This window comes from Gallus gallus, chromosome 2 (genome assembly GCF_016699485.2).
Source record: "Gallus gallus isolate bGalGal1 chromosome 2, bGalGal1.mat.broiler.GRCg7b, whole genome shotgun sequence".
Lineage (NCBI taxonomy): Eukaryota > Metazoa > Chordata > Aves > Galliformes > Phasianidae > Gallus > Gallus gallus.
The window spans coordinates 27,813,045-27,839,671 of NC_052533.1; the positions used below are offsets into that span (position 1 = coordinate 27,813,045).

General features: G+C 34.9%; 1 protein-coding gene across 6 annotated transcripts in view; it reads right to left on the reverse strand.

Annotated features, from left to right (window-relative positions):
- The window catches only part of AGMO (alkylglycerol monooxygenase), a 181,996-nt gene that overhangs the window by 70,966 nt on the left and 84,403 nt on the right, over positions 1-26,627 (reverse strand). For 4 of the 6 annotated variants that reach the window (XM_001235520.6, XM_040695837.1, XM_040695841.2 and 1 more), the window contains exons 6-12: positions 17,606-17,672; positions 15,179-15,244; positions 14,985-15,064; positions 13,753-13,887; positions 13,167-13,283; positions 6,676-6,758; positions 5,445-5,550 (exon numbers count right to left, since the gene is read on the reverse strand). In XM_001235520.6, coding sequence (XP_001235521.5) covers positions 5,445-5,550; positions 6,676-6,758; positions 13,167-13,283; positions 13,753-13,887; positions 14,985-15,064; positions 15,179-15,244; positions 17,606-17,672 — 654 coding nt within the window. Of the gene's footprint in view, positions 1-5,444; positions 5,551-6,663; positions 6,759-13,166; positions 13,284-13,752; positions 13,888-14,984; positions 15,065-15,178; positions 15,245-17,605; positions 17,673-26,627 lie in introns of all 6 variants that reach the window. The other 2 variants (XM_015281873.3, XM_046937602.1) reach the window with 1 other exon arrangement.

Genomic DNA, 26,627 nt, shown 5'->3' on the forward strand with positions numbered 1-26,627 from the left:
GTTTACTTTTTTTTCAGACAAAATAAATATATAACCCAATTGAGGCTTCATTTTAATGATACATTAGATAGTTTCCAACTTGTCCTGATTTTTGTTTTATTTTATGATTGTAAATAAACCCTGGAAAATTCCTTCCCCGATTTTACCACCTGAAACTGCAGCTGTTGGCTGACACTATCAAAGCCTCGCAATTCCAAACTCACGTGCAAATCTCATCAAGTGCAGACGCTTCTAATTGATTCCAGAAGTTTTTCTTTTGCTAAGATCAGCGGGCAGAAGAAGAATAATGAGCAGCTTTTAAGGAGAGGGGGGAGGGTGTTGAGCTCAGGGAGTGGAGATTTTAAAAGCACCAGTTCGGCTGCTCTGCCAGAAATGCGGAGCAATTTTACGGTCAATTGGCCAGAGCATCTGGAGCTATACATCACAGTCTGTAGTTGATGGTGGTGAAGCCGATTCTCAAACTGGCTAAGTCTAAAGTCAGTAACGACCGCTGTCACACTTAAGTGGAAACGAACTTAATCTACTGCCAGATTTTACTGTGACTTTTTCTAAGGGACATTATTCCCCCCAGAGTAGTTGTCAAGAATATTAAAAGTCCAGTCTACTGCATGGTACTGCAGAATTTTCTCAATGAGGCTAACACAGAAAATACAGATTACAACTTGTGTTTATTTAATTCCATGTGTGTTGACAAGGCTTTTTATCATGAGGTAGTAGTTTCCCTCCATCACTTTGAAAATACATTTGAGATATACCAGCCAATCTAGTTAGGGCACAGAGACTGCCTAAATGCTGAGGTTGTAAATTATAGCACAGGGCATGGAGCTTTCACCTTAATGGAAACCAAATATAGGATATGCTGCACTTTGAAATGTGGCACAGATGATCATAATGAGGGACCAAGGAAAAATGCTGCAGAACAGAAAATTATCAGTGTGGAAATAAGTTCTTATGAGTAAATGTTTGTTTTAGGTCAGTACTCATAAGTCAGTATCCTGATGCTGGGAAATTACACTACGAAACAAGTGAGGCAACAGCAAGCCTTTGTATAATGAAAAGAGAAGTAAGTACTGTGGCTATATATCACATTAAGAGGGACTGCTGTGGAATGCAGAGTACAGTGCAAATCAGTTCTTTAATAAAGAGATACTATATATTTCATCCAGACAAATTATCTGACATGCTCATAAGAAATACAAGAATTGCATCAAAGACCAGAGAAGGAGTCCATTTGTTACAGAATACTGTCTCCAAAAACGTTTGGAACAGCTGCATCTACCGAGTGTATATACTCTGGAGGAATAAATAAATAATTTGACCACAAAGAAGTTCATTTCTGCCTTCATTAGTTAAGGGCTGAATTATAACCTGCTGCACAAGACTGTATGTATTTTTCACTGTTGGTTATTTTTCCAATGCAACACATGCCCATACAAAATAGAAAACAAGTACTTCATTTAAGATTTCAAACAGGTATACATCCTCTCTTTTTCTCTCTTTCAGTAAAATTGACCCAGATCTTTATCCTTCCTACCCGTTAGTAAATACATAACTGCTGTTGTTTTTGTAGTCATGCAGCCAAACAGTGCAGGAAGAGTCTGGGTGTACAGACCTAGTCTCAGACATAAAGTCTTAGTAAAAATAAATAAATAAATAAATAAACAGGCGCAACAAAATAGATATCTGCATTTCTCACTCCATCTTTTTTTCACTCCCATTCCCTCAGCTTATGAGTCGCAGTAGTGAGCTACAGCCACTATGAGAGTTAGTGAATATATTTCAGACAAGTTCCAATAACATGTCAATGGCTCTCATTTCTACTTGCTCCTCATTAGTATTACCGTCAAATAACAGCCAGTGCTTGACCAAAATCAGCTCATGGAATATGCTGACTGATGCCAAACCAGAGAAGCTAGATGGAAAATCTTTGAAGAGGTGTACCATCACCACAAATTTATTTTTACATATTGTGCCTGCTGAAATGTCACATAACTGAACGTACAAGCAATGTTTTCTGCTACCTCCAGGTGGTTAGGAGACTCCAGACCCAGTCTGACAGAAAAAGATTTGGCAATAGTAATACACATGATCATCACATTACACAGACATGAAATAATCAGCCTACAGCAAACTCACTAGTATAGGATGTGGCAGCACAGACCCTTGAGTAGAAATGCACTGATTTCTCAGCTTACTGTCTATATCCATTCAAATATAATATCTCTATCACCAAGGTATTCAGTGAATTCCATCCTGAAAACAATTCTCATAAGATCTAGAAAGTTCTTCAAACTTCACTGTCTTTTTCTAAAAACCAATCAACCAAAAAACACAGCAACAACAGAGCCTAATTCTTTCGCCCAAGCATACAAAACATACACAGTACAAGGAATAGAAAATGCATGCTGAGAAACGTGTAGGGTTCCACCGCCCACAAGAAGAAAAGATTATTTTTCTAACTCTGATAACTTGGGATTATTGTCTTCATTGGAAAAGGAAAAAACACCAGGAGAGATCTCTCAAGAATATGTCTTGGAAGGACTTCAAATACAACTGAGCCAAGACTGGTAACTACATTACCTAATACAGAATTTCAAAGCATAGACAGATGCAATTCTGTGGTTATTGGAATGTGGACACAATAAACAATTATATGAAGACTGCAGTTTTACCAAAACAAGCAGTTCTTTCTTACCCACCTCTAGCAGCATTTTACTTCTGTGGACCTCTGCAGTATGGAACTTTCTTATTCCAAAGGAATTTAAATCATCTAATTTATGCAAAGATAAATTTTTGGCTGCCTCAGAGCAGCCAGGTGACTTAATTAGCTGGGTAGTGAGGTTAAGGTGCTGGAGAAAGAGGGCAGGGCTGGTTCTCCTGATGGCATTGCAGTCGTTGGCTGCTATTTTCACATCCACCTGTGCTAGTGTAACAGCAAAAGGCTCCCTCCTTCTTTCTCCTTCTCTTCTTGTTTTCTCTTATTTCTGTACTTTCTTAGTTTTGACATAGAAGGTGAAAATTTCAGTAGTTCTGATAAATATCAGATGTGCTTATGAGGTGCTCAAACTCACTGAAATGGCAGAAAGCAACAGGGATCCAGGACTAGGAATAGAGAAAGGAGCAGTCAGGATTGAACCGTTAATTTAATTATTTAGACTTGATGAAACTCTCCATTTAGATCAGCCTAAGCTGATGACAAAACTCCACCTTCAGCAAATCCCACATTAGGCAATCATTTGAAGTTTAATTACTTATTTTTACTAGTCATCCTACAAATAATACTGCATGGATGATTACTTCTGAAGTCTTATTTACTGGTTATAAAATATTAATGAGGAATGCAAGTATATGAATCATAGACACAAGAAGAGAGGAGTGACAATTTTCACTACTGATTTAACATAAAGTACAGCAAAATCATTCTTGCATTTATCTCCTTATTTAGGAAGGATGGATTTTAGGAGTGTTGAACAAAAGGAAATTTTCAGACAAATTTTAGTTTTAATTTATGTGAAAACAATTTATTTGTTATGCTTATTGGTGTCTTCCAGTCCACGATCTCATTGATCATGATTGAAAACATTAATAATCTGAAGAGGCTTTTCAACACGAATTGTCAAATTTCTGGCAGTTTCCTTTTGCTCAGAATTTTTTTCTTGTAAATTCCATTAAAAAAAACCCACAGTGTACATAGCAACATTCCTACATGAATCTAGAAATTGCATAATGCATTGACAGTGCACAAGCAAAGCCTGTGATGGTAAAACATGCATATCAAGATGGGGGACTCACAAACATCACAAAGCTATTAATATCACAAACTTGATAATTTATGTCAAAGTGCAAGTCTCTTGCACTGACATATTGAAATTCTTCACAAGCATTATTTGATTTGGTCTTGCTGATAGCAGACAATTTGGAGGACACCTTTTAAGTTTCTTCAAAGAAAATAATGTGAGCAAGCTTCTTCTGTTTCTCATCAAAAACAGACTAACAACTCAATATCTAAGAAGGGACTAGGAAAGAGTCACTAAGAAGTATAACAAAGGGAAATATAAAAGAAAAACCACGCAAGAAAGCAGAAGAAAGTGCAGTAGAAAATGGGTAAAGAGGTTAGTATTTTAACAACAGATGCAAATAGGGAACATAACAGGAAACTTTTTTTTTTTTTTTTCCATGACAAATGGGAAACCGTATAGAAGTATCAACCTGAAAATCTTACTCTTACTCCTTTAACCTTTCACATAGACGCACTTTAGAAAGGCAAGGGTTGGGGGAAATTTAGAGGGTATATTTTGACGTATTATTCTGCCCAAACTTAGTTAGAAAACCTGAATACCTGAAGTCTGAAAGTTATTGCTCACAGGCTGTAGAATTAATTGCCAAATAATAAAATGATTTGCTTCTAGACTATCTATTGAAGTAGGCTATCAGATATCAATCAGTATAAAAAAATATTATTTTTGCATTAAATATTGTCCAATAATTATTGTTTCCTGTACCAATGAAAAAGATCCACAGCAGTATAATATATTTTTATGTTCTTTTTTTTCTTTTTTTGCCTGATCTGAGGGGAAAGCAGGAGAATCAGCACCACTACCAGAAGTATCTTATTACAAAGTTATTGGTTGCTATATATTTTGCAACTGTTTCAAGTCACAAAAATCATTCTGAATTTAATCAGTAACAGGTCAATCATGTTTAATTTCTTTTTTTTTTTCTCTCTTTTTAAGCAAAAATATATATATATTTCTGATAACAGCTCTACTGGTTTACAAAGGTTCATAATGTTGCTGATAACTAACTTTGCTGATGACCAACACAAGGTAGTTTGGGAACTTTATACACATCAGAATCTGTAACTCAGTGTCATCAAACTCCGATCACATTAATGTAGTATTTTAACCAACCTTGATTAAAGAAGAAAGCAGGTTAAAAAGTAAAAGTCACAAACACAATAAAAACATGCCCTATGAACACAAAAGCAACTATACTTAAGCAGATTAAATACCTGTTTAATCCAGCCTCCTATCTTTTCAATGCCTAGAAGTCTGTTCCTGATGTACAGTATAAGCACAGAGCAAAATATTTAAGTTCTTAGATTTGTTCTAGTGAAACAGGAATTACTCAGTCCAAATTCAGGAATGAACTTCTGGTATTCTGGTCAAAATATATGGCCATTAATACAGTACTTTTGCAATGACTGGTAAACAGATGGCTTTCTGACTTCTTTCAATATAAATTGGTTATAACAAAGAAAACAGTATTTTTTGAAAAAGACAAAATGTAAAAAAAAAAAAAGAAGAAGAAAAAAATCAGTATTCTCTTCAAATTATGTGATGAAAATAAAGAAACCGAATGCACATTCGTAATGCTCTCATTTTTCTATGATAGTAATAATTTATGAGGTCATTAGCTTAAACATTTCAAAATAAATGTCTTACTTCATAAGCGTAGTCCAACAAAGAAAGCTGATTTCTTAAGTAGCCAATTTTGTATGCTCCTAAGAAGACTGCACAGCGGATGATTTCCAAAATTCCTGCTTTGGGTCTAGAAACAGGAAATAATGCAGATTAATGCAGTTTCTTTTTTTCCTCATTAACTTCAATGAAAATCATAATGTAGAAATAGTCTATGAATCCTGCAGCTATATCAAATCCCCTTTCTTAAACTTTCAGTTACATTTTTATAGTATACAGCTTATATTGAGTTAGAATACTGAATTTTCTGGGGGTGAGAACACGCGTATGCAGAGAATATATATGAACTCACACACCTACAAACATATCTGTAATCACAGGAAATGATAACAGAAAAATTCTTAAAACTGCCATCGGAATAGATCAGAATCTTTTCATTGGCACATTTCTGTACATTTCTATTAATTCTTTTTATCAAGTTTGTAAATAACACTGATCTCTGATTTCTTGAAAAACGTTTACCCATCCTGAACTACCCCATTCAGAACATACAAGCAGAATGTATTCTTTTCTGAAAAAGACAATGAGCACCATGTGCAAAATACAAGTGGCACAACAATGAAGATTCTATTCCACATTTCTGTGTAAGCAGGGCAAATACTCATAGTTTCTCTGTAAGAAACTGCAGTTGCTATTCAGCTTTCCGTAGGGATACAGCACTCATAAGGACTACTTCCAGAGCATACGTCTCACAGAACTGGTATATTTCTCAAGATCCAATTTGATTTGAATCCATAATGACCAAGTTTAGACCAAAATCTATGCTATCCTTCACATGAGTTTGAGTCTGCACTTTTTATGCACTTCTCATACACAATCGGCCAATCTGACACCCATGATACGCTACTACATAGGACTGAAACAATATGGCTAAGCTTGAACCACACTGAGACAGCCTACAGGCTTGCCAGTATCACAAAACCAGAGATGTTGATCCAACAAATGCAAGCACATTTGAGGACATGAACAGCTGGTGCTTCAATATAACCACTGCTACTGGAGCACTCCTTGTTTTAGTTACAGATTATTTGTGTTTTATCTTCTAGTCAACAGACAGAAACATACCTGTCAGAGTATAGCTATAGTTCTTAATCAATATAATTCAATATAATATAATAAAGGAAACTTGAGATTTCCTTGTAATATTAATAATGTAAAATGAGAGAAATAAAAAAAAACATGCTTTATGTCTTGCCTGCTCTCCATAAGAAATCCAAAAGAAGTCAGGGATAGAATGATAATGCCAATTCTCAGTAGAATAGTTTGCTGTGATAATGTCTGTTAAAAACAAACAAACAAAAAACAACAGAAAATACAGAAAAAAATCATTTAGGCTAATTTTCTGAAGAGAAACTGAGTGTAACAGAACAGCAGCTTGAACTTTCAGTGATTTTAGTGTCTGTTTCTGAAGTAATTTGCATTTTACTTTGCAAAAATGTGCAGTAATCACTTTTATAGTTGCCTCTATTTCCAAAATAATTATTAAGATACACCTTTTTGCACCACATGCTTTCCTGAAGTTGCCTGATTTCCTCATGCCTTAGCCCACGAGGGCACAATCATATTTCTAAGTAAAAATCACCTTGGCCTTGTTCTATTTTTTCATTTTATGTTACTACATTTTTACAGTTCCCATCTATTAATCCCAATTAATACCAAAACATACACTGGTGAGAGTAAGAATTCAAATGACACGACTATACAGGTATATTTTAACAAGAACCAATTATTAACGTTCCCTCATAACAAATTAATGCTTGGTTCCCAACTCAGGAAAACTCTTCAACTCTTATCATTGACTTCAGTCAGACTGAAAACTTTTAAACATTGACACGTGTTTTACTATTTGGACACAGAGCAGCATAAAGATTTATGTCCTTAATATTTACATCTAAATAATAGAAATAACAATCATAAAATAAAATTATTTTCCATGATGAACTCTGATTTTTTTTCTTTTAATTTATTAAATATTTTTATATTCCTCACAGCTGCCTTTGCAAATCAGATATCTAACCATTTTTCTTGTTCCCTCCTTTGCTTCCTCTCAAATATTAGCAATGAAGAGCCTCTGTTTTTTCTTTAAAGAAAACAACAACAACAATAAATAAATAAAAAAACAACAATATGAAAGTAGTGCATCTTGCTGAGTTATAGGAATTCTTTCTGGTTTGAACAGCAATAAAGTTTATGAACATCATTTTGCACCTCAAGATATCAGGCATTGAAAAATAAATATAAATAAAAATCTATGAATGTCTGCCTTGATTTCAATAAAGTCCACTTTGCAACAAGCCCACTTTCCTTCAGCAGTGGCCTCTACCTTGCAAAGAGATCTAAGGTATGTATCTGTGAGTGTTGGAGGCCACAGGAGAGTAATCTCAAGTTTTACAGCTGTGCGAACTTACACTGCCCATGTTTGCAAAACACATCAAACCACACATTCAGGCTGGGTTGGGCTCTGTTGTTACACTGAAGAATCACAAGTACCTACTTGGATATCCTTAACAAACAGTTACTGAACAAAGAAAACAGCATCCCAGCAATGCATAAGCTAAACAGTCCCTCCTTTACGAGCCAGAACATACTTCTCACAAATGACACCTGTCAAGCCACTTTGTTGCACAGATTTATACAAGGATCGATCAAATTAATTACTGGAATGCTACACGTGCAGTCTGTCCCATCCTTCCTTATCGTGAATTTACGAAATCTCAAACTGATGATTACCATCATCATCTACCTAGACAAAGACCTAAAGAAAGGATATCCTACACTACTCTTACACTCTTACACAGAGCATCTGCTACTGGTCACCACAGAAGACAGGATGTCGAGCTGGACATTGAACCATGGAGGGACTCAGCATAGCTGTTATGCGCTGAGACTCTTAGTTAAGTCAAGAGTCAGTTCAGTTCAGTTGGTTCAGTTTCTAGAATCCAAAAACTGTACAGCAGCTCTCCATTGTTGACATGAATCAATTTGTTTTGAAGTGACAATTTTTTTGGACAGAAATTTCTTCATAAAAATCTAGCACAGACTCTATTTAAATTTAATAAAAAGAGTAATTCTTAAACGGTTCATCTACCCACAATAAATTCCCACTTAAGCTTCCTAAAGAAGATGAGTCATAAAAAAATTCAATAATTAAAACTAAGATAGCAAAGAAAAACATGATTTGGCACAGGTATAACGCAAGTCACAAAGAAATTTCTTAGAAATGATTTACTATGTTTTTCAATGATAGTTCCTTGATAAACAGTTTTCTGGGAAACTGGGGCTGTAATTCAAGACTTTCCTCTTTAGATTCTGTCCTCTCATTTAAACTGTAGAACTGCACCTTTTTTAAATCCAGCCCTAGCCAAGTGGCTGGTTTTGTTTAGTGTTAGTAGTGCAATCCACTAGCTTCTATAGGTTACCTTAAAAATGTCCTCACTTTGATTCTCTGTCAGGTAACAAGAGAATTGAATATCAAGTCTAAATTTTGAACAGTAGTTGCTACTTTACAATATATGGCTAAAGTGACAATTTACAGAAAAGAAATGTATCACAAACAACTTTGTTCCTTCATCTGTGTTCCTAGTCAAGAACTGCCTGGAAACTTCTGGTGAAATACATCTTGATAACGTTTGGAAGAAATAGATTTTAGAAAGCCAGAAAACCATAGCATTAATATCGACATATTAGCTTGCTTTCCTAAATTTCTCCTTACTCTTCCAGTGGCACAGTTACATACTGCCTTGATTATTTTATTTACTTTCAAACTTGTATCACCCTGTGAAGTGGATGCTAACAGCTGGGGCATCCATTTTCTTGGTATCACTCTACCACAATCAATGAAATAGTCTGGCGGTTATATCACTAAACTAGCTATCATACACTGAATCTACATACTGCAAGTCATGGTGTGAAAAGAACGTGCATTTTACATCTTTGTTAGTGCTAGCATATTCATACCTCTTAAAATTACATGCATGGATATATATATAAAATAAATGAATATTTATATACTGGATTACTTGCATAAAAAGAAAAGCCTGAGGGACCACAGCAGGCTTCTCAGCTGTGAGTCAGTCACAAGTTTGCAGTGTGGTTATTGGCTATAATTAAACAGAAAAAAATATTTCTGTTGGATTTTGATTTCACTGAAAGCTTTTAAAAATATTTTGGAGACTTAAAAACAAAGGGGGGTTACAGATTTTTGGGAAGAAGTTTACACTGCTTTGTAATCACTCTTTTTTTTTTTTTTTTTAATTAGATAAAAAAGAAATAATACATTTAAAAAAAGGATATATGCCGTACATGTTTTTAAATGTAAATCGAAAGGTTCCAAATTTCAGATCGTTTTTCTTCCTTCTGAAGTATAACATAAATGCATTTTCTCATCTTAGTATGTTCAGTGTTTCAACAGAAATGCTAGGAAAGATGTCAGCACATTTCATAATTTGACAGATGCTTTGTTGTCATATATGACCCGCTTTTAACATTCGAATGAAGAATGCTAATACAATGCCATGGAATTTGTGTTGCTTGGTGTCTATGTATATATTTTATTTTAACTGAGAATTCATGAAAAACTGTGAGTACTTAGCAACATTCCATATAAACTACTTTGTCTTGCCCTATTGAATGGATATATTACTTGTGTTCTCAACTTTCCAGAGAGCTATCATTTCACCACATACTTTTTGTCTAATTAAAAGTGCTCACATATTCATGGCATTATAACCACAGTAAAAGTTACAATATCTATCAACAACAAAAAGACATTACAAAATGTGTTTAAGGTAGACTTCATTTTGATTTATGTGATACAAGCAGTTCTGGAGCTATGAGACTTTTGCTTTGAATGTACTGCAGTTTTACACTCCTAGCACTCTCTCTGGGACTGATCCAAATCCCATTACTTCAGTGATCTAGATGTGCGCAGCTCAGAAATATTTTTTATTCTCTGGATATAGTACAGATTGCTATATAGAAAATAAACACTGTATGCTCTCTCCTGTGGAAAATATATATTTGTTCTTTTTTGTTTTGCTCTTTAATAAGTTAAATGTAGGTCATTCGTACCAAAGGTATATGATTGCTGTTTGCACATAAGAGAAACTTAACACCTCTACAGGGCGTGAGACCAAACACCAAGCAACTGTAATCACTTGAGAAATGTAATAGCTGTATGCTATGTCTTATGGCTATTATGAAATGGAACTTACACCTAAAAATGAGGAAAACAGTTAGCTTTCTCCACTTATGGAGCTGTGCCACAGTTATGACATAATTCATAGCCAGACAGAAAGTTCCAGTTGTATCCATAGACATTTTATAATTCAGTGTAGTGGAAAACTGATATTGAAGAGAGATTTTTGCCAAGTGAAGTTATTCATACACAAGCTTCCTTCTCATGACAGCTTTCCCACTGTAGTGCAGTGATGCTGGAACTCTGCCTTGGGACCAGCACTTTCTACACCAACACTGAAGGTTTATGTCCTGAGATGAAGTGCTTCTAGTCCCCTGTGTTCTCATTCTTATCCTTACTACCTCATTACTCCCACAGTTTTGTGTAGAGAACTTTCTAGTTGCTTTGTTGCAATAAGTTCATACATGGTAGATGTTCAAGATATTTCCTCTCTGTGAATGCAAGAATTTAATTATCATATGGGGTTTGGGTGCATTTTTAAACCTGTTACTAATTCTTGAACAGCTGCAGTTATCAACAGAGAAAATAATTTGGACCATCCATTTTTCCTTCCAGGACGAGAGAAATTAAAAAAAGAGAAAATAAAAAATATGAAAAATTTCACAAATGAACTCCTCAGTTCATCTGTTAAAAGCCACATTAACAAAAAAAAAAAACAAACAAAACAAAAAAAAAAAAAAACAAGCACCTTATTTGATCCCTAGGGAAACATGACTTTTTGTATGCATGCAGGAATTTAGAAGCATATTCTGAACATTTTGCAGAGGTTTTTCTCAATACATGAGCATAGCAATCTCTGGCATTGAATATCTTGTAGATATGGTAGGTATTTATGCTTGTCTTTGGATTAGTTTCCATTCTTAAGAAATTTCTCAGGACAGACTAAACCTTATACAGTTTAGTAATCTCTTAACTCTCTGCAGTGTGACCTTCATAGTAATGATAGTGATGTGTATTGTAACTTGTATTAATCAGAAGAGTAGGCGTAAACAGGATCGAGCAGTAGATTCAGGTGAACCTCAAGAGGTTCAATAAATCCAAGTGCAAAGTCTTGCACCTGGGTTGTGGCAACCTCCACTATCAATACAAGCTGGGGGACATAAGGATAGAGCACAGCCCTGCCAAAAAGGAGAGGACACTGGTGGAAGGCAAGCTGGACATGAATCAGCAGTGCGCCCACACAGTCCAGAAAGACAACAGTATCCTGGGCTGCATCTAAAGAAGTGTAGTCAGCAGGGCAAGGGGAAGTGATCCTGTCCCTCTGGTCTGCACTGGTGATACCTCACTTGGAGTACTGCATCCAGACGTAGAGTACAGGAGAGATGTGGATTTCTTGAAGCATTTCCAGAGGGCCACAGAAATGGTCCAAGGGATGGAACACCTCCCCTAGGGGGACAGGCTGGGGCTATTCAGCCTGGAGAAGAGAAGGCTCCAGATCTGATAATGGCCTTTCAGTATCTAAAGGGGGCTATAAGAAAGAAGGAGACAGACTCCTTAGCAGGGTCTGTTGAGATAGGACAAAGGGAAATGGTTTCATATTAAAAGAGGGGAGATTTAAATAGGATGTAAGGAGAGAGTTTTTTATGATAAGGGTAGTGAAGCACTGGAACAGGTTGTCCAGAGAGGTGGTGGATGCCCCGTCCTTGGAGACATTCAAGATGAGGCTGGACAGGGCTATGAGCAATCTGATCTAGCTTTGGATGCCCCTGCTCACTACAGGAAAGCTGGGCTAGATGGTCTTTAAGGGTCCCTTACCAACTGAAAAGATTCTATGGTTCTACGATTCCTGAGTTACCTTTCTATTGGAATGCTAAACAAAACACTTTTTAAATGTTTCTCAAAAACAGTTTTATTCTATTTGTCTGATGTGCTATTCAGAACACAACTAAGGAATAAATAAATAAGGAATAAATAACTATGGAATAAACAAAAAAAGAGCTGCTATAAGCGTGCTGCTTTTTCTCTCAAGAAATTGTTTCACCGAAAGTCTCTTCTTGCAACTGAATGCAAGAATTTCTAAGTCAAAAAAACAAACAAACTTCAACTACTGGACAAGACCTCAAAATTGGCCTCTAAAAAATTGGCATCCTTCAAAATTAGCCTCTAAAATTCTGGCCAACCTTGACTTCTTAAAACCTACACAACCTCAGATCTGAGATACTTTCTTCCTTTAACAAGGTCCTAAAGCCTGATGCAGATGCTTACTTTTTCTAGAAAACATTTAATATATTTAATTTAATTGCACAATTAATTAATATAGTTACTAAATATTTTAGTAAATATTTCAATATATATTTAGTACTGTATAATTAGACACACATTTATTATTATACCATTACAGAATCTAGTTATCACCATATATATATGATTATTTACATAGCATGAGTCAGGCCCTAGAGTTTCTACTCTACACTTTATTATGTAAGTATGTTGTGTGTCATATTACTGTCATCATGAAATGCTGTTACCTAAATATATGAATTACTTACAGTCACAGTAGCAAGAAGATCAATATACAACTCCATTATTACAGCAAAATGTACCACTGCATAGCAGTTAAGATAAGCTGGTACACTTGGATTGAAGGGAACTTCGTTTCCAGTGACCTATATGAAGCAAAACAGATAACAGCCTTCAACAGTGATCCACTGCAGCCTCTTATCCCTTAGTATTCCTTAAAATTACAAACACAAAAAGATTAATGAACATAGATAATTACACAAAGGTAATCTACAGTCTTAAGTACATACTGTCTAGTGTTTAACTGTGTATATGTGTGTGTGTGTGTGTGCATGTTCACAGCCGAAAGAAAAAGAGAAATTACTTACTCTATAGAACTATTTTGAAAATCTCTTTAGGAAATGAATAATGAAAAGATAAACAAAAAGATATATTTTTCCTTCAAATAAAAAGAAAAACACAAGTAAAACATTCATTTCCTTCAGTCTTTTCCCTTTATGACTGCTAATTTGCTAATTTAAAATAGCATGTGTAGAGTTCTTAACATTGATCCAGTAGCATTAAGAGGTCCAAGTAAATTACACAAAACTGAAAGCCTCTACATGTAATATTTACCGCTGGGATTTCCTCAGGAAGGCCAAGTCTAGGTTTGCCTGGTCCCCAGCCTGGCCCTTTGAATATGACAGAAAGCTTATTGCAGAATCCAGGTGTGGCCCAAAACGTATTCCAAATATGAGCCAAGGGACGTAACTTAAAAAAAAAAGCAAGTGATTTTTCATTGTTAGTAAAATAAAATTTATTAAAACATTACATTTTCTTCATCCTTAGCTTTCAAATAAATGACTTTTTGCAAGTCTGTAAAGAGAATACATTAAAAAGAGATGAAGACAGAGGTTCAGAAAATCTGACTGAAATAGGCAGGAGTCATATCAGGTCCTTGGTTTACAGTAAGGATTACAATGACTTCTACTCAGAGGAAAATCTCTCGTTCCTATAAGCAATCCAGAACATTTAACAGTATTTTGTATAGCTGTATTTATGATGGCTTTAAACTAGAATTTTGTTATTGGGACTTTGACATATATTCTCAATTCCTAAATTACTCAGTGCCAACTGGAATGTATATAATAGTACAGACTGTGGTCATTCCTCCAGCTTCCAGCCCAGATATTCCTTCATGGTAAAATTTCTAATTCTTTGAGATGCCCTGTGGAGTGAACAGCCATAAAAAGTCCCCATGAAATAAATGGAGACTTCTATACTCCTCAGTTCTCAGCAATTTTATGGAGAATTTTTTATCCAAATGAAAGGGAGATTGGACCAAGAAATCCACCAAAAAGAACTACATTAAGTACTTTTTCTTCTTTTTCCCTTCTGTTCCAAACAGCTTTTGTTGAAAATACGATGGCTGCTATATAACACTGTCAGCACAAATCATTATGAAGCATCCTGAAGATCAAATATGCAAAACAGATTAAAAAAAAAAAAAAAGATATCACACCATGGGATTACTTATGAACTAACAATATTTAGAGAAGACATAAACAACAGATTTTATTTTCTGTCTGTGCTTCTCTACATATTGCTCTGTGAGTCAAAATAGACAGCATTCACTGGGTAAGTCATAGGCCTGTTATAGCCCCACTGTTATTAGTTAATAATTTTACTGTGTTGTACATTCATAATAGCTCTACGTGTCCTGTATATGTTCAGTGCAGCAAGTAGTAATGAAATACTGAATACAGAGGTAATCTCAGTTATGCCTGAGAGGAGTTTCTTTTGAACAACAAGCACTTTTTGAGAATGTTTGTTGAAGATAACAGAATCAGTTATACAAAGGATAGCACCTGGAGCAGGATGGGTTCAAATGAATTTACTGGATGTGTTAAGCCATATACAACTTTAGCATCTTCTGCCTCAAATGCTCCTGAAGGAAAAAGAAAAAAAAAAAAAAGATTCAAAATTAAAAATATACACATTTTGTTTGACACACTAACTAAACATGAAGGAGAACAGCTTGTTTTGGTTTGGTTTTACTTACCAAATATCCTGTCCCAGATAATGAGTGTGCCACCATAATTTTTGTCAATGCAGTAGGGATTTCTACCTGAAATAAAAATGATAGGTAAGTCATTGCATATATAAGAATATATGCAAGTGGGTTATAAAAGGAAACCTTAGCATCAATTTCTAAACTAAAAATATTTTTAAGGAGTAAATTAGAAAGTTTGCTGATGATGCAAACCTGGGAGGAGTGGTGTACACACCAGAAGGCTGTGCTGCCATTCAGTAAGACCTGAGCAGGCAGAGAGTTGGGCCTGGAAAAGGAACCTTATAAGTTTCAATAATGGCGAGTGCATAGTCCTGAACCTGGGGAGGAGTAACCACATGCATCAGTACAGATTAGGGTCTGAGCTGCTGGAAAGAAGCTCTGCAGAGAAGGACCTGGGTGTCTTGGTGAACAACAGGTTGGGCATAAGCCAGCAATGTGCCCTTGTAGCCAAGAAGGCCCACGGTATCCTGGAATGCACTAAAAAGATCCTGACCAGCAGGTCAAGGGAGGTGATCCTCTGCCTCTACTCTGCCCTGGTGAGGCCACATCCGGAGTACTGTGTCCAATTCTGTGCTCTTCAGTTCAAGAAAGACAGGGAAGGGATACAAAGATGATGAGGAACCTGGAGCATCTCCCTTATAAGGAAAAGCTGAGAGGCCTGGGACTGTTCATCCTGAAGAAGAGAAGAATGAGAGGGGATCTTATCAATGATTACCAAAAAAAAAGGCAGGTGTCAAGAGGAAGGGGCCAGTCTTTTTTTCAGTAGTGTCCAGTGATGGGACAGGGGGCAATGGACACTATGTGGAATAGAGGAAATTCCATATGAACATAAGAAAGAACTTCTTTACTTTGAGGGTGACAGAGCACTGGAACAAGATGTCTGGAGAGAAAGTGGAGTTCTCCTTCTCTGGAGATATTCAAAACTTCATTTTCCTGTGCAACCTATTTAAGTGAACCTGCTTTAGCAGGAGGTTGGACTAGATGATCTTTAGAGGTCCCTTCTAGCTCCTACAATTCTGTAACTCTGAATAGTGACTTAACTACCTTTTACATATTTACAAAATTTCTTTTTACTGACAAACCATGCAACTCTCCTCCTACTCAGATTCAAATATACAAATGTAGCATGTTATACTCAAAATTTCTGTGAAACAAAGAATTCAATTGGAGAGTAAATTCATCTAAAATATATTTATGAAGGAAAATTAAAGAAGTTAAAAAAATCACCTCATTAATTTATACCTAAGAAAATGCATGTCAAATATATTTACGCATAATTATCTCATACTGCCTTTCAGCTGTCTCTATGTTCTACTGCTATATATCTGATCCTGCCTCTAATATTTTATTCATGGTGATTCTTCAATCTATTTGCTGGGAATGCACTTGTATATGAAATATCTATCAAACGTTTGAGCAAAATCAAACTGTGGAGTATGTTTGGTGCAACTGTACAATACTCAATTCTTCTCAACTCTGATGAGGATCAGGTTCAGAGGATTAGTCTGGATTTACAGCAGAGCAAATAGGAGCAGACTGTTTCCCTCCAGGATTACCAGTACTTGTGCAAATTTTAAGGATTAGATAGTTACAGCACCACAGCCTTTTAAAAAAGTCTACACAGTGCTATAAACACTCTCCACACGGAGGATATAATAAATATTAATAACATCCTCTGTACATATGACTCCATTTTAGTCTGTTTCAAATTATTTTGCTCCTCCATTCCTGTTACTTTTCTCCTTGTTATCTCTGCACTCTGAATGAGCCAATGACATCTATAAAATCCACTTTTATTCCACAGACATGTTCATAGCATTTTTTCATGATTCAGAGGAGTTATTAATCAAATTTAGATATGCAGTATCATCTTTATTTTTTCTGAATATTGATGGAAATTCATATCAGCTGACAAGTATATGTGTGAAGTGATATTTTTCAACAATTCGGACAGTTGAAACTAAATTCCACCAAAACGTTTAACAGTCCTACTTCAAAAAGAAAAAAACATCTTACTGCATATTTACTGCATGAATTTGAATGCAAGAGCATCTGTTACTGATTGATGATTATGTTTTAGCAGTCGGAGAAAGTGAGATATGATTCTTTATATTTACAGAACTATTTTGTTTAGAATCTTCAAATTATCTCACATTATCCAGGTTTCATTTCTGCCCAGTAATTAATCTCAAAGGTAAAGATTTAAAAATTAAATATAAGTTCAATTTTTTAAAAATTATTGTTTAATACTATGTAACTTCTCACATAACAAGGGCTATTTTTTGGAGCAGTTATCACAATTAAAATCCTTGTATAATACTAAAATAATAATTTTTATTCTTTCTTATTACAGTCCAAATACTGAATATTAGTGAAAGCCCATTTGTGAATTAGAGGTTATGCTTTTTAACTTACCATGATGAACTCTGTGATGACTAGGAGTATTAAGAATCCACTCCAATGGACCAATATTAGTGATAACCTTGGAAAGAAATAATGTTTATCTGAATTTGAAAACGGTGTATAAATTCAATGAGAAGGAGGGAAAAGAAGGACACAAAAGGCATAAGGATTTTTATCTACAAGAGACTTGCCTAAAAGAATGAGAACACAATTTTTTTGCTTTAACTTGGGTTCATTAGATTTTTCAAGAAAAAATTAGTGAAATCTAGTAAAATGCAAGTTAAAAAGCAAATTTCTTTTTTATCAAACAGCACACTTTCTTCTTTTATTATTAGTTTATGATTCGACACAGATCATTATCTATATCTATTGGCACTTCTTGGTAAGCAGTGTAACTGTAAGATCCCAGTAATTTGAATATTCAGCCTAAGCAAATGGTTGGCACTGTTCCAGAAACAATCTCCTTCAGTATCTTTGACTGCTTTCTCCTTTTACCAACACCCTCCTTTTACCCCAAAAGAAATAAAATAGCACAACAAACCTATCATTAGAGAACCAGTGTAAGTAGAAACTATATTTGTTTCATTTTTCTAAATGAGTTTAACTGGGTCAGTTCTTGAATCTAATCCAATATGTGCGCATTTGAGAAGAAAGTTGCAGCAATGACTTAGACCAATGTAAACTCATAGTGAAGATGAGATCTAGGACAACTGTTTAACAGTAGAGGAAATCCAGCCTTGATCCTCTCAGTACTAGATAAAAAATGACACAAAGTGATGATTGCCATAAACTTACTATAATGATTCAAGCTTTGTCATAAAATGCTTATGAATTAAGTTTATGAATAAAGCAAATATAAAAATAAAATTAATAAATATTTATGTTTATATTCGTCTTTAATAACATGAAAAGAACTTCTGATTATTAGGTTAAGCAGAGCATTTCTGCAAAGGAAGGAGTATAGAAATGATCCAATTCTTCAGATATAGTGAACTGTAACATCTGGAGCATCTCTCTCAAAATCATGTACACAATGGCTGGAAAAGCAGAACACTGGGACAAGTTTGTTTTGTTTTGTTTTGTTTTTTAACTCAGAAGCCAAGGACAACATAAGTAGGGGCATTTGTATTTCTCAGAACTCACTCAAAATAAGTTCAAACCTGAAAACACCACCAAAAGGTGAGAAACAACTCATCATTCATGCTAGCTCCATTTCCCTAATCTCTCAAGCAGAAAATCCCACTGTATTTAGCTATGTAAGACGTAACCACTGAATTGAACTACTGAATTAAGTGTCTTGGATTGAACTGTAACCCAGCACCTGAGAGAACAGTGATCTATCTATTAGACCACACCTAACTTTGATCAAAATGGTACAGTATGCTATTTCTAGAAATTTCCATTACTATCAGTAAGCTTGCTCCTATAAACTTAGCACATTTCTAAAATAGGAAAACAAACAAACAAAAAACCAACAAAAAACAAAAACAAAAAACCCCACCAAAACTAAAAACTATTGTCAGTAGAATTTTTTTTGCATTTTACATTTTATAAATATATATATATTATAAACACATATTTTATATTTTGTAAATATAAACTTATATGATATCAACAAGAGGAAATACATCACTTCTATAACAGTGGATTTTGAAGCCTCCTGCAGCGGCACCTCATGAAGAACACCAATTTTGTTGATGTTTTCTACCTTCTGCCATCTTACCACAGGGGGCAAAACTCCTATGAGCAGAGCCTTCATCACAGTAAATTGCAAAGGCTAAGATAGTAAAATAATTTTTGCCAGGCAAGATTTTATACTCTCTGACCCTGACATTTGAAGCTCACAGGAGCCTACTGAAATCACAGTGAAAAAAAACAAAAAAAGAACTTTGCAGGAGTTGGCATGTAAGAAAATTTAATGTGATGGAACAACAGACGATGTTCAAAAGAATGCCTAGAAAGTTACAGAGAGGAAAAAAGCAGTGGTGGATGCTCCAGCTACCAATCAGCCTCTCAGCTGTCAATCTTCCCTCACTGCCGTGGGGCAGATGTCTGTGTCATTGTGTCCAGACATCTTCCTTGAAGAACATCAATCACAACACAGCAGGTAAATATTTATAGTAGCAGTAACCAGGCACACTTTGCAGTTGCAACCAATCACCAAGATATATACACTGCCATAGCTCAGTCATTCAAGACATCATTTTTATCTTAAAATAGGTTTCTATTCAAAATAGCTTTTTAGAATAAACATTTTCACATTTCTGGAAAAAAAAACTTTTCAATTTAAAAATAAATAAAATATCAAATAAATTTGAAATGATATCAGAACAGATCACATATTTTGTGGCTTACAATTGAGATTTTCATTAGAAAAATAATATACTTTCTACTATTATTGCTTTTTTATGCACTTCAGCCCTGTTTGTTTTTTTTTAACTGAAAATTAGTTTCAAAATTTAAAAATATATGGTGGAAATATCATGGTCCAATATCTCTATTGCCTTTATTTCAAAGTCTATTTCATTCTACTGAAAGGAAAAGAACTCTGTGAGTTTAAATAATTCTAGTTTACATCATCATCTTGCAGTTATCTTGGAAGACAGAAAAATTACTCCAATTAGCCTTAAAAAATGACATATACCAACTCTTCCTAGTGTGATCTTATAATTAAATTAGAATGTTGACCAATATGGCTGGGAGAGGGGATATTCTTGTGTTAGTTTCCTAAATACAGACAACTACCGTACTAACTCAAACCCTGTCTCCTGTTTTTCCTCTCCCAATTAACACATCATGTTCACCTGAGCAACCATGTCACTGACCCACAATGAACTTCAGCATTCCAGCAAAACTCTTTTCCTGTTTGCTTTGTTTATAGTTTAACATCACATAGCCACAAAACAATTTTCACCTGACAAAACCTTACAAATAGATTAGATAAAATATACATGAATCTGACATGTAGGTATCTTATATATATCATTGAGAAAGGACTTGTAATATCTCTTCTAAAACAAGGATTTTTTCTTTTTTTTTTTTTTAAGCAATATATTCCTACATTATTGCATCAAAAAGTTGCTAAAAAATGCATACTTGCTATGAGAACACTTGAAGCAGCTTCAAGAGCAGTTTAAAAAACAAGGCAGGCTAAAAGCTATGTGCTTACAAACTTTCCCCAATTTGCTGAATAAAAAATTCCAGAAGTCAAACCTTCATATAAAACAAGAATTTGGTTGTTTTTTGTTTTTTCCTATAATAACAGGTCTTATATAAAGATGTTTCCTCTGTGACAGCAATCCCTTGCCTAAAGGAAAAGAACATCATGCAATCTCTTGTGGCATGTAAGCACGTCCGTTTGCGGTCTCAGAGTTTGTCAGCACCAAGGGAAATCTTTATTGCCTGGTACCTGCACCACTTCAATGTAGTTCTTGTTTAAATAATGAGAAAAAATCGTGACATGAAATCCAAAGGAAACTTTACATCTTGTGTAACAACTCCTCCTGTCACCACTACAACATGAATCTTTGCTCAACTCTGTTTCAACATGAATGTTAGGAAGGAATGTCGACAGAGCAGAGGAGGAAATGTTACAGTAAAAGCACCACTAAATAAAAAAAATAATTAAAAAAATCAGCTTTTTTCTTCAAGTATAAGAAAAGCTGTTTGTAGCAGAGCATGACCTTCAATGCCACTGATCTGCAGGACAGAAGAGGGTAAATTCATCCCTGGAGCTTCACTAAAGAGCACTCTGAACTTAACTGTGGGGTTTCAGCTAGACTAGTTGGTGGTACAACAGGTATTACAATTGATTTCTTCATTAAAAGTAAGATAAGATTTTTATTCCTGGTATATAAATCTGGACTTCAGACAGTTTGGTGGGGAAATTTAAATATAAGACTTTAATTACATTCCCAATAGAGCTGCTGTGTTAATTCAGGACAACACACCCATGTATTTATACAGATGGCCCTGGTGATCATATTTGCCATGTGAATTCTCTACAGGGAGTCTAGGGAAAGGCAGAACTCCTAGGATACATGCTTGTCTGCCCAGTTTCACACTTTGAAATCCTCAGCAAACCCTGATTTATATACCGCCAACTGTTTTCCTATCTGATTAGGCAGTTTTCTATTCCAGTAAGCATGTAAAATGGATGTAGCCAAATTTCCACACTGAGGAACCAAAAAACAATATTTATAGTTTAGAAATAAAATAAGCCAAAGGAATCAGGTCTGTTGGGATCATAAAGAGTTTAATGGTAGGGGTGAATTTCTGACAAATCTGGACTGTAGGAATGGGAGGTGAAAGCCTAGTTTTAATGGATAGTCAAGTTTAGGGTATGTTTATATAATAAACACACAGACTTAAGAAATGTGTTTATAGTAAATTATCTTGAAGGCAGACAGTTGTCACTTTTTGTTGGTTTATGCTTTAACCAGAAGGTAAGGTTTGAATCAAATAGACATCTGACGTGAATATTTCAGCTACAACTTTCAGCAAGTGAATGCAACATTTCATTATTTTTTATTATTATTTTTTAAGTTCTAATTAAGCCTTCTTGTAGAAAGATAAGCACATGTTGGATATGTCAATCAAGTTCTCCACTAAAATGCAAGAAAGCCATCACTAACTGCTTTATTACAAATAGCAGAGCACAATGGAAGTCACTCTTTCAGTCATATATCAAGTTAAGCATTTTAAACAAACTCCAGGAGAAAAACTGCTATACAATTTCAGTCTTTTTTTAATCAGCTTGACAAATACATGCTGGTGACTGTGGAGAAAAAAACAGAGCAATAAATCATATGCCAGTCATGAAATAAACCAAATATATTAAACTGTACCTCTCCACTGTACCTCTTTAAAAAGACAAAAATATAGTCATCATCCCACACTTTGTTTTTTTTTTTTTTAATAAATGCCTTTCAAATATTATTTTGCTTTTGAAGCCATAACCAATTAAAATAGATTCTCAATGACTACAACTATGAGCAAAATCCAAGATTATTAAATGTAACTTTGTTAAAATATGGAGAAATATATATTTATATTTTTTTTTAATGGAATTTGGTTTCTCTAATTTATCTCCATGTTAATTTAGTATCCTTTCATTATTTTATTAACTTTAATTGGTAAATAGGTTGCTTAGATTGTTCTGCAGAATGTAGAACGTACTGAAATGTATTCTGTCTCTAAATATCTCATTTCACACTCACCTTGATAATTCTCCTCAGACAGAATACACACGAGTGATCTAAATAAAACTACTGAAATAAGATTTCTGCTTTTAGGGTTTCTAAAGGTAAATTAATAAAACCCACCACTACTGAATTAAACATTTCATAGCTGTATCTTGTAAGAATTGTCTTTAACACAAGGAGAAGAAGTCAGCACTCAAACTCAAGGACTTAATTATTAGGATGATAAATCAAGTTTCTGCTTATATTTTTGTCCATACTCTTTTCATTTCTGGCCTCACTAGAGATCCAGCTCCAGCAGAGGAAGGGAAGGGTTCCTCTGCTGGATATTGCCCATCCATCACAGACTTCCAAAATAAGTTGATTACTGAGTAGGCAGTTTTTGAATGAAAATGATCTCAGCTCCTGAGCTGCATGGTAAACTGCAGAATGTATTAAGCAAGCTCAGGGAATGACTCATCTAGTTTAAATGATTCAGATATTTTTAAGTCCTCCTCTATTCATCAGCTTAGCTGAAAGAGAAGCTAGATAAGAAACAGTTAAGTTACCATAGAATGGCTTAGGTTGGAAAGGATCTTAGAGACCACCTAGTTCCAAACCCTGATGCTATAGAGAGGGTTGCCAACCATCAGATCAGGCTGCCATGGCCTCATCCAGCCTGGCCTAGAAGACCTCCAGGGATGGGGCATTTTCTGTGTGCAACCTGTTCCAGCACCTCACCACTCTATGAGTGAAGTATTTCCTCCTAATATCTAACCCAGGTCTGCTTTCTTATGAATGTTTTATTTTCTCTCTATTATGTTATTCTTTAAATACAGGAAAAAAAGTAGATGCTATACATACATTATATGTAGATGCTATATTATATTAATTAGTTATATATATATAAATTTAGTTATATATTATATATAGTTATATATATACAAATAATATATAATTATATATATTAAAAGTAGATGCTATACATATATTATAATATAGATACATATATTATATGCTATGTATATCTAGAAAGAATATACTTATTCTTCATCAAGGGGAAAGTGAATAATGGAAAAGTGGAACACAGTTTACACGTATTGCTAGTATTTCTGCTTAGTGATAGCGCGGCTTGCTTTGTACTTTTCTGCTCCCTGGCAAGTGCAATGACAAGATGACTTTTATCCTATAGGCTGGTCAGAAAACCTAAGTCATTTTAGCAGACACATTGAGTTGAAGTAGTGAGATCTTTTTGTTTCTTCAAATCATGTTTGAGCTTTACTGCCTACATCATGTATATATTCTATTTGGACCTACAAAGGCCATGTCTGCATTAAATATTTTTATCTTCTTGGTGTTTATTGATTTATTTGCTCTCTCGTTCTACCCATGATAAATGCTTGAGCTGTCAGTTTGTGGCAAATGTGCAATGAGTTTCTGAAGCATCAGCTATCAGGAATGGCACCAGAACTTTCCTCCGCAAAATAAAATGTTGTTTTTATGCAAATCAGTGATTAGTTAATTCCCCACTGGCTTTAGAATGATTTCTTCTGTCTTTGTAACAGTGAGAACATCCTGCTTGTATGGTAGAATGTCAGACAACATGGCCTGTTTCTGGCATCCCCAGTTCAATCATCTGGGTCACTGAGACTTATCAGGTACAAACTTGAATATCAGACTAGGAGAATGGCTGTATATCACCTCTAAATTGCATCCATCCTTCCAATCACCTTTTGCAAAAACAGTAACTTTTTAGACGAATCCCTTGGAACTTGAATAGGACAGCTGTGCGTGTTTCTAATTTGAAACAGCACATCAAACAGGCTCAAATAGTTTTGCCTATACGGACTGAATTAAACAGAAGATTGTTCTTTCACTAAATGAGCCAATATATTAGAATACAGAAAATGAAAGATTTGGCTGACATGCTATTTGAATTCAAATTGAATTTCCAGGGAAAAATTCAAGAAAGTCTTCAATTTCACAATTATACTGCATGCCTTAGATTATTACTGATTTTACCTTTTACTCACAACACTGTCTATTAAAAAAAAAAAACAACAACAAAACAACACTGTTTTCATCTTGGCAAGGGAACAATACTAGTTAATCACACTTGGTTTCTACTGTGATCCAGTACACTTATAAGCAAAAACATTCACAAAATCTTCTACACGTTAAATTTGTTTCATTACTCACTGACCTTATAGGAACTACTTAACGTACAATAAATTAAGCACAAACGTATGCCTTTGCAAACTGATAGCATTATTATTTTTTAAACCTACCAGGGGATCATCTCAATTTTGCACACTGTTAAATAATTTAGTTTATTACCAAAATCTTCCTCCCACTCAACAAAACAACCACAAAAAAAACAAAAGCATCCTTTTCCCGCTGCAAAAACTCAAACACATAGTAAACAACTAATTTTGTTGAAATGCTTTTTTAATGCAAAATCTCATTTTCAGTTTTAAGATACAGATTTCTAAGCTGCTTTAAAACTACTAAACTATTGAAAATATTTTAAATAACCCTTTTTACACTTGTTTGCTTCTGCATTCCTTTCTTGTTTATTTAATAGAGTCTGGAGCACACTATGTGCAAAATGTTGGTATAAAAAAATGTAAAAATGAAACATGGAAGAAAATAAAGGATCAATCTCACTTGTTTGGTCCTGAATATAGAATATAATAACTGTGTACAGCATAATAGCATCCCTGAATGGCTTGTGTGACCATAAAGCCCCACTCAGTTCCAACCTCCTGCCTGACAGAGTTGCCACCCACCAGACCAGGCTACCCAGGGCCCCACTCAATTGGGCTTTGAACACCTCCAGGAATGGAGGATCCACAGCTTCTCTGGGCAGCCTGCACCAGCATCTCACCACCCTCTAAGTAAAAATATCTAATCTAAACTTTCTTTTAGTTTAAGAACATTGCTCTTTATCCCCCCGAATATCTTATCTGTTGTCTAACGCTGTCACTTGTTTATCACATTGTCCTAAAGAATTTATAATTCTTCTAACTGTCACCCACTGGACATTTGTCTTAAATAGTTTCTGCTTAAAGGGGCATCTATGTCCACTAGATCTTAAAGAACAGATCTTGATATTGATTTGGTATTCACAAGTGTATTGTTGCTTAAAATAACTATGTGCACTTGTATATATTTTACTTAATTTTACTTTTTTCTTTAACATGCTTGTTTCATTTCCTCATTGAATTTGTGCCTGCATTTCAAAATCCATTGAAGATTGCTTCTGAATATGGCTGTCTTCCTAAGTGGACTTCCTAAGATGATGGACTTAAGGACTTCAGGACTGAGCCACAACAACTCATCTGTTCTGACAGCTGATATGCTTTGCATGGCCAGGAACAGAATTCCTCCTCATGAAAGAGTGAAGTCTCCACAATTTCTATCTTTGATTGTTTTTTAATTAAATAAAACAGAGCATAAGACAAAGCTAAAGAAAGTCAAGCTTCAACCTGCACACAGTACAGGAACATCCGACTGAAATCATGCTCTCTTTGCTTTCCTATGTGCCTCATGGTTGTGAATTTGGGGGTGGACATTAAATACGGCATACTTGGCACACTTCCACAGCAAGTTTCAGCTTTACTGAATCAGTGTTTTCTGATATAAACACATACATTTTAGACTATGTCTAGAGTAATTTCAATTCCCTTTTGCCAGCCTGCATAAGGTGCTGCTAGATTGTTTCCCAGTGCTTTCCAGCCTGTTTTCAGCCAAGTTATTCCTTGTTAATTGGAGTGCATCACCTTTATCTGCTTTGATGATGCAGTAAGATTTAAACAAGGGAAAAAGAGATGCTTTAAGAAATCTGACTTCGA